The following is a 13,496-nucleotide window of genomic DNA, read 5'->3' on the forward strand; positions in this document are numbered from 1 at the left end:
CATATGCTTGGTTCTTTCGGTAAAGTCACGTAAATGTTAATTTGAAAGTTTACAAGAACGAAATGTCGAACTAAATTTGAGCGGCAACCCAATTATGTGACCTCTTCAAGGGAAGCGATTTATAATTCGAACATTTTAAAGTACAAACAATCGTATTCACTTAGAATTGCTAAACTGATGTCAACTAATTGTAGTGTGATGAGTGTTTCATGATTTTGTATCCATTCAATCGTGTTACAATCGATCAGATTATACATAACAAACACTGTTGCATTTTAACGTCATGTTTTAATTTAACTTGCAAACAAGTTGGCTGAGCAATTGCTGCAAATAAGATTTCAGCATACATACACACACGGATAGTCAAATAAAACACGGCATTTGCAACAATGCAAAAAGTGAACCGTAAGAAATCTAACCTCGTCAACTGCAAATCACAGGGCTTTATTTCAGTGGGAGCTGTCCGGGGCTAAGCTCTGAATATATGACTGCCCGCTCCCTCGCCTGCTTTTGAATGGTAGAGGGGAGGGGAGCGGGCCAGGCTTTGGGGAGGAGGGCTTGAGGGGTGTGGCCCAGGAATAGATTCCATGAGAAATTAAAGCCCTGCCACAATCTGCCAGTCGTCGCTGTGATTTTGTTTGTTGTCACTTCCGTTAGATATTTGTTGCCACATCCAAAGATAATTCTACTCGTTGCAATCAATCGCTGTGCCGAATTCCCTAAAGCTGAATCGAAGCGTCATCGAGCTGCTTAGCTGAGCACACATACACCGGTTCATACACTGGATGAATTTTACAAGTGTGTTCATATTACATCTAAACTCACACTTGAAAAATACGACTGTGGCATGCATACTAATTGCAATTTAATACTTTAATATTTACTGTAATCACCGTCTATGGGTCAATGCTGTACAAATTATGGGTTCCCCAACGCTAATAGACACCCTTAATGAGCTGCAGCTGTATATCAAGTGGTTTATTGGCAGACGGTGTTTGTCCCAACAACCGTGTTGGCAATCGAGGATACACGCTGCAGTCCATCGCACAGCAACACTTTAAAGGTCTGTGCTACGGTTTATCACACACAATACATTTTACAATAGAAGTTAAACATTTGCAGTAGAAGTGGGCATATCCCAAAAGCAACCCACCTCTGTGAGAAGTAGTGCCTGCCTTCTGCTGTGAAATGTTTTACAACTCTGCATTCAGGCTGCTTTTGGCCTAACAGAACAGACATTTCAGCGTTACCAATACCTGTGGGCTGTTTACCTTTTTCGTAACATATTATTACGATGCAAATGTTTATCTGTGCCTTGTATACATATGTATGTATGTGAGTGAAGGCAGTTTCGGCTAGAACTATGTATAACAACGTTGGCATCTCATTTATCAGGTAACATGGGCTCCGTCTTCACCAGGTCAACTCTGCCTCAAGTGAGTGCCTATTGCCGGTCTGTAAACGTCAGCACTGCAGAGAAATGGAGCCGGCCATGGAACTCTGCATGCCTGCAATGCCAACCTTAAGCCTTTGTCGTCCTTCCCCGACACCTACGATTAGCACGGTTGGCTACGTACGGTGCGAAAGAAGTTCAACATACAAACAAGGTGCTCACCAAATCGCTTGCCCCACACTTTAGAAGGCAACGTGCTCTGTGTTTAAGAGAGAGGGATGCTGTTGTTTATATAAAGAGCCATGACTCTCAAGATGTAGGTTTAATAGTTGGTTGTACATATTAGCGAGTGGTATATAAACATGTACAGGGGCTCCCATAGGTAAGCTTAATCTGAAATATATATGGCGACGTGTGTAAACCAACAGTATATGTGTCATGCCAATTTTTATGGGAACTTTCTCGTATCAACTGCCCAACATTGTGGTCAAATGGGTGATCTTGGTCTTTGTAGCAGTCTACAGGGCTACACCTGGGAAATAATTTGTCATTGTAGAGTATGTGTGTATGGCTTCAATGTGAGGGTTGTAATACAACAAGTTTCATAGTGATGTATCCGATGCCAGTGCAATATCAGTAAAACATTGTTTAATTAATGGGACGTGGCCCTTGTACTCAATGTTTTCTCTTTCCAGAAACGTTCACCGAAATGCACACATTATCACACAATAAAATATGGAGTCTTGCTCTTCTATAACTGCACATAAGAAGAACAGTTAGCTATTATTCACATATTATCCTTTGAGACAATTTGAAGTTATCAAAGTATGAAGCTACAATATAGTTGTGAATATATAAATCATGGACACATTTACGATCACGACGAGCATAGAGTGCCACAGTGGAGAGATGTTAACTACTTCGCCTGCTATACAGGAGATCGTGGGTTTGAGCCCGACCCTGAAGCCTGCATATTTGGAGTTTGCACGTTCTCCCCGTGGTCGAGCGGATTTTCCCCTCCACATTTAGAAATATGGGTTTTATTTTTTTCTATCTACTTGACTTTACCGAAAGAACCATAGAACATGGGTTTTGACTATATGGCCGCTATAAATGTCCACGTGATAAGCCACTTCATTGAGCTATACCAGGTAAAGCCCACTGAGATATATAGCTTTTTTTCAGAAGCGAACTGACCACAAATTATAGCTCAACGAAGTGGCATATTAGGTAGAAATTTATAGCAGCTAAATACTCTAAACGCACGTTTATAAATGTGGAGGAAAACAGGAGGACCCGGAGAAAAATCCAACCACGGGAAGAAAATGCAAACTCCAAATATACAGGTTTCAGGATCCAAATTGAACCCACGGCCTCCTATATACCGGGTGAGGTAGTTAACATCTTGCTACCATGGCGCCCAGAGTAGGATTTAATATACAAATGCAATTTTTTGGGGGGCCATGAAGTGTCTGATAACAGTTACTTGGCAGCAAATTAAGTCACCAGTGCTTCACCTTGTAACCTGTAGACATAAAGAAGTCCGACATTCTTTAAAAACACTGTGGACTCTCGGAAAAGGGAAGCGATATGTCAGCATGAACTTTGAGTGCTCACACTCTGCACGTGCAACGCTGAAATTGTTAGGAAAGCTTGGATGGGATAATCTGACGCATCCAGCATACATCCCAAATGTAGCCCCTTTGAACTCCCACGTGTTTGGAAATCCGAGAGAATCTCTGCATGGCGTGGATCTTGATAGTATTACGCCAGCAGGGCCCAAGTGGGACATGAAAGGTGGTTTGCCAGTGAAGTGGCTGTGAAAGCAGCCATAGCTCAAGGACCAACCAAAATACATTTGTGCTGATTGTGTGGAGAAATAGTATGCGGTGTTGATGCAAACAAATATATCTCAGACCTGACTTTCGTCGCTTTACTCATTGCACAAAGTAAATACACAGGAGTAGCATTCGTCTGAGTGGGCTGTCCAAGCTAAGTGCCTGGAAGAGGGCTTTGCTACTCACCATAGTTTGTGGTTGTGGGAAACGGTGTGAAAGGTGTTAAATGTAGTTGTGGTGTACGCTCGCAGTGTGCGGTTAATCACACGTTAAAATGCACAACTCTAGCTCATAGTTTAAGTTCTCATATGCCCGCCCGTTTTCGTATGTTCCATTCAACAGAGCTCCTGCAAAAACATCGATATCAATTTCCTGTAATTTCCTGTTAGCTGAATGTAACCATTTAACAAGTCTTTTCTGCATAAAGATATAGCAGTTCATTACCTGCCTCAACAATTGGCACACATTCTTATTACTGATACGAGCTTCCAAGACATTAGTCACCATATTTTCTGGATTATTAAGTTGCACTCTTGTCCCAGTATTGTAAAGCAACAGTTGGCATAAGTCTTACAATCCAGTCGGTATGTGTGTATGACCATATTTGTACAACTTCATCATGAACACTGGGAGCGAGTTTAGGGCGCGTCTTACTCATCTAGATTATCTAATAATCTGAATATGATAAACATCATCTAATATATTACATTCGTTCACCTAGCCAGGACTGTTGTTATTATTAGTATTCATTTGACAAGTGTAATTTAATGTGATTGTCAAATTAAAAATATCAGCAATACTTTCCAGAAATGCATTTACAAACACAATCTACTCTAATTTGATTAAAAATTAAGCAATGAAAGCAGAAATGGAGGACTATACAGTATGTCTGATTTATGGGTTGTTGCAATATTTTATAGAAATAATCGTATTTTGAATATAAATTCTTTAATTACTGTACATATACCAGCAAGTGAATGGGTTATAGTAAGAATTAAATGGCTTATATCAAATTGCTGAGCATGCCCATTTCCCTGTAACGCACATTTAATAATTCCTATTGCGATGTCCTTGTCACGAGTCGCTCTTGACTGTTCTACGGAGTGAACACCACTGGAAAGGGTTCCTTACAGGCAGCACGCGAGTGCCCAACAGCCACCGTCCACCTGCTCTTCGACCTAAAGGTCACCCACCCACGGCGGTGATGTTTGAGCCATTGTCCAATTGGCAAGATTCTGAGGAACAACAATCCCCCCCCCACCCCTACAATTTATCGAGGGAGAAGAACTCCCTAAGCCAGCAATTACATGAGCAGGCCCGGTGACAAAGATGGTGAAATAAACAATGCGGAGCTAAAATTGTGGCCACGATAGCATGCAAGTGTCATCAAAATCGCATATACTCTACACCGTATATGTACCACAACTTTAGCCACCAGCCTAAAACATTCAAAGTATATATATATTAAATTGAATATTTGAGACATTGGAAGAAAAAAAGTATGCTGGTTCTACCTCATTAGGGGTCATCAGCACAGTACTGGCCTGCTATCCTACTCGCACAATGATAACAGAGGTTTCACAAATGGTGAGATCCATCTGAAAAAACTAATACAGCAGCTTCGAGGTGAACAAAACTGACATCGCCAACTGATGAAACCTCAACTCAGCTGGTAAAAAAGGGGATACATCACAACTAAATCTAATGCACCTACCCTTTAAACTTCTCATAACTTAAAGCATATCGATAATAGAAAGGGCACTGGAAATCATCTATACATTTATATAGATACCTGCGGTTTGATCATTGGTTCGGTTTATAGTGGAGCACAGCTTACGTACCATCATCTCAATGGATTGATTGGTGTTTTGCTTCGAGCGGGCGCAATTCCATCCGTGAATTCGACCTCATGGCCGCAAAACTTTGCTACAATGCTTTGCCAATTACCCCCCAGCAAAATCAGTGAAGCTGGTCTGTTACTGAGGGGGTGGGGGTCAACTATCCCCGCTTGACGAACGTGGTCACCAGCCAGTGTGGCCGCATAGCGAGATGGTCGTGTCTGCGGTTAAAGGCAATGACCTTGTGTTATTTTGTAGCATTCGCACTGCATGCACTGTGACTGCAATCATCGGAAGTCGGCATGCAGTGTCATGTGGCGAGTATACTAGACAACCGAGCTTGGCTCTTGTGCTTTTTAACGAAAACTCACTGTAAACGGGTGACTTTTATATCAACACTGATTAAGACACTGAAACAAAATAATTTCCCCTTGTCACTGTGCATCCTTCAAATGTTGGGTTACTCTCACAACATCGCTGTAACCCAGATTTGAGTGATGTAAATGTAATTGACTGAAAATAGGTTATATCCAAAAACCGAACTGCTTTTTTCTCAACTTGGTCATAATATTTTGACTTAAAGCTTTCGTGACTGTAGGAATTCATATTCTTGGGTCTTTCGGTAAAGTCACGTCAATAGGTTCAAAACATCCTGCCTCAGCAGCTTTCCCGCTATTTTTTTCTTTCTCCTGATGACGATTGCTTGTGTTGCGATCGAAACGTCGTTTTAAAAAAAAAAATCTACGTGACTTTACCGAAAGACCCAAGAATATTGGTCATAATATATAAATATATTTTATAAACTTGACATGGCTTGCTTTACCATGTAAACAACGAGTGTGCATCTATAAGTCTCCATGGGGCTTGTTACCTCTGACTGATTCGAATAATGAGAGGCTGTGGTATACATAAGAAACAATCAGAAAGAGTTTGATTCTGCTTATATTTGTTTTTATGTTGTTTTCTGTCAAATTCCTTATGCAATTGCCATGGGAGCTTCTTGTTAAGCTGACGTGTAGTCTGGTGTCATTAAATTAGCCCTGATGTTTTATGACGATAGCTGGTAACTCAATTCTGCTCCTCGAGTGCGAGTCTCGTCCATCTTTGTGCGGAGGTGTACGCCTAATCTGGTATGTCATTGAAGGGAAACAAAGCCACAACCCTTTCACCTTTGGAGAAATACTTCAGTGTGTTGCATACAATCACATATATATGTAAGTTAATATATACTTTGTGTTGTATACACGTATATATACCTCATATGGATTGTATGCAATATGCGTGTGTGTGTATTATATAAATATACTGTTTTACAGATGTGTGCAAGTATAAAATGCATTTTTCTGTCATTTTGTATTCGTAAAAACCCTGCAGAATTAGTCATGAGTAATTTAAGAATGAGTCAATGTTGCTACGGTCATTTTTTTTTTTAAAGATCCCCAATGTTCCTGTACAATCATCTCATTGGTGGAGGCAAGGTTAACAGAGCTGTTTCACACAAACACCAAATGTTGCGACTCCATCTCAGCCCCATTATTTACCGTCACAGTACTTTTAAGGGACTGGCAATAACGGTGGGACGTTAGGTGAAAGGATTTGCCTTTGCCTTCCTTCACATCCACCTCATCTAAAAAATAAAACCCTTAAAAAACCAACGTACACCCGAGCTGGCCCACCATCAAAGGTACACGGACCAGTAGATTATGTTGAAGAAGAAAAAGCAGAAGGGGAAAAGAGCGCGGGCGTAATGGTCCACGCGCTTGGCCTCCATCGGGATAACCGCCTTGGGTGGCGGAGGCTTTTTGGCGTTCTTGCCGCCGCTACCGCCGCCACGCATGCTGCCGTTGGGCCGCGTGGCCAGCCCCTCCACTGGCTTGCCGTAGCAGTCGTAGTTGGTGAGGTCGAAGTCCTGCGGCAAGCTGCCCACGATGCTGAAGTCGCCCATGCGCAGGTCCGAGCGAGACTGGCACACGCGCTTGCACCGCGAGTCTCCTCCCTGCTCGCGCGCGCACAAGCGGAATTTCAACCTCATTACCAGCACAGCTGCTTTGTCCACTTCTGAGCGAGGAGTTAACTATGATTTTTGTTGTATTCTACCAGCTGAAGCCCACTGAGCTATATAGCTCTTTATCTGAAGCAACCTGGCCACAAATGATAGGCCATCGAAGTGGTTGATCATGTGGAAATGTATAGCAGCCAAATACTCTAAACGCATGTTTATAAATGTGGAGAGAAAAACTGGAGGAACCGGATAAAAATCCACACGACCAGGGGAAAACATGCACACTCCAAATATATAGGCGTCAGGGTCAGGATCAGGATCAAACCCACAACCTCCTGTATACCAGGCAAGGTAGTTAGCATATTGCCACCGTGGCACCTCAGGTTAAACCAAGTTTGCCAGGGGTATAACGTTTGCAGGCTCAGTCCGGTCACAGATTCATTGTTAAAAAATACCATGCAATTATGGTTTGCAATGTATTCACCTTACTGTGTAATATTTTCAAACTTAAAGGGTGTATCTTCTTGGTTCTTTCGGTAAAGTCACGTAGAAGGGAAGTAATAAAATAATACAAATAAAACATAATAAAATAAAATAATTCTCACGACGTTTCGGCTACAACGCAAGCAGCCGTCTTCAGGTGAAGAATGAGACACTGCCAAGCTAGGAGCTTATATATAAGCTGGGTTGGTGGTGGAAGAAGAGCGCCTTAACAAAAAGAATGTGCATATCAAGAGGAATTTTGCATATTCATGGGAAATGCGTAGGAGGTGGGAGGGGGGGTTTCAAAGTCATATTATGCCCATACATTATGCAGGATCAGCAGCACCAAAGGGAGGGTGCAGGGAGTAGCATTAACAAAGGAAAGGAATGTTAATAGTATGTAGCTGCAGTTACTAAACAACCACGTAGAAAACTAAAGTATAAACTACATAAAAAACTAAAGTATAAACTGCATAGCATCATCAGTATACTTACTATACTCTACAATAAGCTGAGTTACTAACAGCAAGTAATACATTACAATTCTACATCGTAAAAATTATATAATATGCTTCCATCTAAACTTTATTCTCTTACATCACGCGAGCATACACCGTACTATATACTGCCATAGACAAACCCAACATTAAATTATATACTGTATTGCTATAAACCACCTTATACATTTTAATATAACACTATGTATTATTCTACCCACCCTAATGTGTATCGAAATGGTTTATTACGTCCTTCCAATGATTGCTAAGCCAGAATCCATCTTCTCGGTTGAAATTGTCTCTGTGTTTGTATATGTCGATCGCCTCATGAACGAATCTGTCATGATAGCCAGATGGCTTGCAGAGAACCTCTGTCTTGGAGAAGTCAATGTCATGTGAGCCCACTGAGTTGTAACAGTGATCTGCCACGGCTGAGGTGTTTGTCCTACCGTGTTTCAGGTCTGCTTTATGTTCACGGATGCGGTCCGAGACATGTCGTTTGGTTTCCCCAATGTAACTGCTACCACAGAGGCAACTTAGTTTGTAGACGCCAGGGTACTGTATGTCTGGAACCACATCTTTTACAGACGGGACCAGATCACGGATTTTATGTACTGTGTTGAATCGGACCTGGATCTTGTGTTTAATCAGGATTTTGGAGATCTTTTTGTGACCCCAGCAATGTAGGGTAAGGTGATGGTCTTGAAAGGCTCCTCAACAGGATCCTTCTTGATGGTTGGAGTGATGGCTTAGCGCTAAGATGCCAGCTAGCAACATCAGCAAAGATGAGCGTTTTGAATTAGCTCAATTAAAAAAGAGGGATGACATTGTCATCCCCTCAGCCGACAAAGGCAATGCCACTGTCATCATGGACAAAACAGAATACAACAACAAAATCCAAGAACTACTCAACGATGGTTTATAGCAATACAGTATATAATTTAATGTTGGGTTTGTCTATGGCAGTATATAGTACGGTGTATGCTCGCGTGATGTAAGAGAATAACGTTTAGATGGAAGCATATTATATAATTTTTACGACGTAGAATTGTAATTTATTACTTGCTGTTAGTAACTCAGCTTATTGTAGAGTATAGTAAGTATACTGATGATGCTATGCAGTTTATACTTTAGTTTTTTATGTAGTTTATACTTTAGTTTTCTACGTGGTTGTTTAGTAACTGCAGCTACATACTATTAACATTCCTTTACTTTGTTAATGCTACTCCCTGCACCCTCCCTTTGGTGCTGCTGATCCTGCATAATGCATGGGCATAATATGACTTTGAAACCCCCCCGCCCACCTCCTACGCATTTCCCATGAATATGCTAAATTCCTCTTGATATGCACATTCTTTATGTTAAGGCGCTCTTCTTCCACCTCCAACCCAGCTTATATATAAGCTCCTAGCTTGGCAGTGTCTCATTCTTCACCTGAAGACGGCTGCTTGCGTTGTAGCCGAAACGTCGTGAGAATTATTTTATTTTATTATGTTTTATTTTTATTATTTTATTACTTCCCTTCTACGTGACTTTACCGAAAGAACCAAGAAGATGAATCCCTGCAGTCACGAAAGCTTTAAATCGAAATTTAAATGGTGTAGGCGGGATTTAAACAACCAATCATCGTTCAAAAACGTGCAGGCAAAGACAACCCGTGTCACCGAGCATCCTGCTTTTATTTTCACAACAAATTGCTGAGTAGATGCCCGCTGGAAAAGTAAAGTCTATCTCTGCTGTAAGCAACCGCTTGTGCAATTGCTCACAACCGGTTGCAAATACATACCTACATGATTAGTTTGTTGTCCTTCCCCCGCATATGTATGTATGATTATACATTGAGTTTCATTTAACTGAGTGGTGCAGCTGATTGCTCAAAGCGTAGGGGTTAGCACTGTAAGTGAGCACTTGCCAAAGCGAGCACGATAAATCCCACACTGTGCTCATCCACCGCACTGGAGGTCACAGCACTTCTAATTCTTATTCATTTTCTCACAGTCCTCCAGTTTGGAATCCTTTCCGATTGCCTCCTTTTCCACAATAATTATAATAACCTCGCTCAATTCAAGAAATGTATGAACGCTTATCTGTTGCACCTTGAAGAGAGCAGTTGCCCAGATTCGAACCTAGACCCAAATAAAAATATCCATGCCTCACTGAAATATGTTTTTGAAGAATGAAGAAGACAAATCAATATTACACGGAACAGGGTGTTTATAGGAAAGGTCGGGGAAAATGGGTGGCGATTATAGAAAAAAAACATGCGTTGTGAATGATATATCTGTAAAAGTTCCACTCAATACACATCACAATATCAGTTGGGGCCAGAGTTAGTATGACTTCAAGAGTTCAAACCAGGCATTTTCAGTGGGGTTCGCCAACGTAAACAATGACAATGATTTATGTTGTATTGAACTCAGGATGAATTGTATCATAAAAGGGGAAAATTCCAGTATGCATACTGTATACATAAACATGAACAATATATTAATCCATGCTTTATTGATTGGTGTTCGACATATGCATCCATAACCATTTATAATATTCCTGAATTAACGTTGAAGTGGTTTTGTGGGATATTTATGATTATACAATGATTGTATGGGTTATTTCAAAAGGGAACTGTGGTTGTAGTGGTTTAAGTGCGATTTAAGCAGCCCAAGTTAAATTTCTGATCATGCAAAACACCAGCAACAATTGGTATTTGAATGTGGCCTGTCACCTCCCTTCGATGCACCATGGTGGCGAGATGTTAACTACCTCGCCTGGTATACAGGAGATCGTGGGTTCGATCTCGAACCTGACACCTGTATATTTGGAGTTTGCATGTTCTCCCCGTGGCCGCTCGGATTTTTCTCCAGGTCCTCCGGTTTTCCCTCCACATGTAGAAACATGCGTTACGAGCATTTGGCTATTATACATTTTCACATAATACGCCACTTCATTGGGCGATCATTTGTGGTTTGATGGCTTCTAAAAAATAGCTAAATAGCTCAGTGGGCCTTACCTGTTAAAATAAAAAATAGTTTAGTTTAAATAGTTTTAATAGATTGGCCAAGCTTATGATGAGTACTTGGCACTGTGTGTCAACAATTAGAATGGGGAGACAGGTGCTTACTAACAGACTTTGCACCAATAACCCATACAATTAAACGTTGAACCTTTAGTGAGTTTATAACCCTCAACTATGCCTGCGCAAGCACGGGTACGGACTTGAGGATGAATCGACCAAAGGGACACCCATTGCCAATTAGATTAATTGATTCAAACTATTGAAGAGTGTAAGCATTTTTTGGGAAGGTTGTGAACTAGAACCTTCAATGTGTCGGCAGTAGTCAACCTATGGAAGCACCAGCACCTGCCAAATGCAACAGAATCCCAACATTGGCACAGGAGCAGATCTGAGCCCCACATGATATTTTTTTGCACGTGGCCACATAATCTATAATGGGGGAAAACGGGCATATGGAACGACAGTGCACCGAATTAACACTCGGCCTGGTGTGGAGAGGTGCGGTTATGTTTATTGTTGCCTGGGACTAAAATGAATGAAAAATTTTCCCTACGCCTTTTAACCCAATGACCCAGATAAGCAATGATTTGCTCATTACGGTTTCACTGTTTTGGGTTGAAAAACCATGCAATTGGTCCTGGATTGTGTCTGCAAGTAGAGATAGGTACCTTGGAAATGTAGAAGTGCAGACATTGGCTTTACTGGTAAATTCACTGTGGTGCACAATGGTGTATTCCATGAAGCACAGCAGATATGGGTGTGGGAAATATAAGCGTATTGAATGTATGGTAAGTTTTCTACAACACACAGCATTGCATCAGTATAGCATTTGTAATAATATGCCTCAAATAAAATACAATACTACTTGCAATGTGTCATGGGTATTGATACATATATCCAGCTGAATGCATTGATGTAACACTTCAGAATTCACATAAATGGCAAAAATGCAAAATTACATTTTTTTTATAATTATACCTCCATTGAGTTATCTTACCAATTGCATTTCTCTAATCTGTCCAAAGAAGGTTTTGAATCAGTGTATGTTACCTGCTCTGCTATGGCATATGGACCAGAAGCATGGGATATTTACAAAAACAAAGTGAACATTACCCCACATATCGCGCTTTCCCTAATGCAAGTCCTCTTATCCATTAAAATGTGAAAAAAGTGTTCTTATCCTGTGTGAGCCTTATGAGTGGTAAACATGTGCCAAGTGACAAAAGAGTTAGGATACAGATCTTAAGTTGAATTATTCAGACAGTGATCTTAATTTTAATGAGCACTCTCCACGTCAAGTGCCATTGTGTAATGTTTGAATTTGCATTTGAGAAGAAACGATTTGAACATGTAATTATTATTGTAGATGTTGTGGGTTTACTCTCCAACAAACCGGTGTGCTGAAATAGTAACGAATTAGCATGTTTTGTTTATGTGACAAACCTTATTAATTGGCTGTGTTGAGTGGTGGCGGGTTAACAACAAATTTATATTTACGCGATCTAACCCAAAAAAACCTCTCTTATAGATAATATTGGTCGCAAAGGCACATGTTAAAATTAACAAATAAGATTGGTAAACGGTGAATCGTGCACGTAGTAGGCCGTGAGAGCTGGAATTTCAGAAAATCTTATCCTACAGGCAGGGCCGGATTAAGATTTTGTAGGCCCCTGGGCTACAGGTATTGTGAGGCCCCCAGTAATATTTTCAAAAGGAAAACAAAGTGAAATAAAAAATACAATATTTTTTTACAAGGCTAACAACATATAAAATTCAGCATTCACAAATTAAATAACTTTTCACTTAATCTCTGGAGGCCCTCCAGCTTTCCGAGGCCCCTGGGCTGCAGCCCCTAAAGCCCATGCCTTAATCCGGTCCTGCCTACAGGGCTCTGGTGTAGCCAGGGAACAAAGCAAAGATGTTTCGGATAAGTACCCATGAAGGTGGCTGCCTTTGTGCAGCCACCCTCATGGTGGTGAGATGTTAACGATCTTGCCTGGTATACAGGACGGCATAGATTCAATCCTGACCCTGGTCGTATTAATTTTCCTCAGGGTTCTACCATTTTCCCTCCACATTTCGATTCGACATACATTTGGCTTCAATAGATGTACACGTTAAAAACAATTTCGTTAGGCTATTATGTGTTGCCAAGTTGCTTCTGAAAATGAGCTGTATAGCTCAGTGGGCCTTACCTGCCAAAAATGAAACATAGTTCAGCTTATAGTTTTAGCGTTACTAATGATGTGTGCCACCCTCCTTTGTCTATTATTGCTGCTGGTGTGCTCATGCACCACGGATCTCCCGTGTAAAATGAGCCTGGCAGCTGGCTAAACGGGATCATCCGTGTAACAAATCAAAATAAACTCAACGAACATCCTGCGCCCCTCCATTGCTCTCGGGTGAAAGGTGACGTCAGCTGAAGCCCGGTG

The 13,496-nt window shown here is 41.1% G+C and overlaps 1 protein-coding gene across 4 annotated transcripts in view; it reads right to left on the minus strand.

Moving 5' to 3' along the window:
* Positions 1 to 274: 274 nt before the first annotated feature.
* GLRB (glycine receptor beta) overlaps positions 275 to 13,496 on the minus strand; it is a 227,905-nt gene continuing 214,683 nt past the window's right edge. For all 4 annotated transcript variants that reach the window (XM_078862959.1, XM_078862958.1, XM_078862962.1 and 1 more), the window contains one exon: positions 275 to 7,065. In XM_078862959.1, coding sequence (XP_078719085.1) covers positions 6,748 to 7,065 — 318 coding nt within the window. In that variant the 3' untranslated portion in view covers positions 275 to 6,747. The remainder of the gene's footprint in view (positions 7,066 to 13,496) is intronic.

The sequence above is a fragment of the Lampetra fluviatilis genome, chromosome 15, assembly GCF_964198595.1.
Source record: "Lampetra fluviatilis chromosome 15, kcLamFluv1.1, whole genome shotgun sequence".
Taxonomy (NCBI): domain Eukaryota; kingdom Metazoa; phylum Chordata; class Hyperoartia; order Petromyzontiformes; family Petromyzontidae; genus Lampetra; species Lampetra fluviatilis.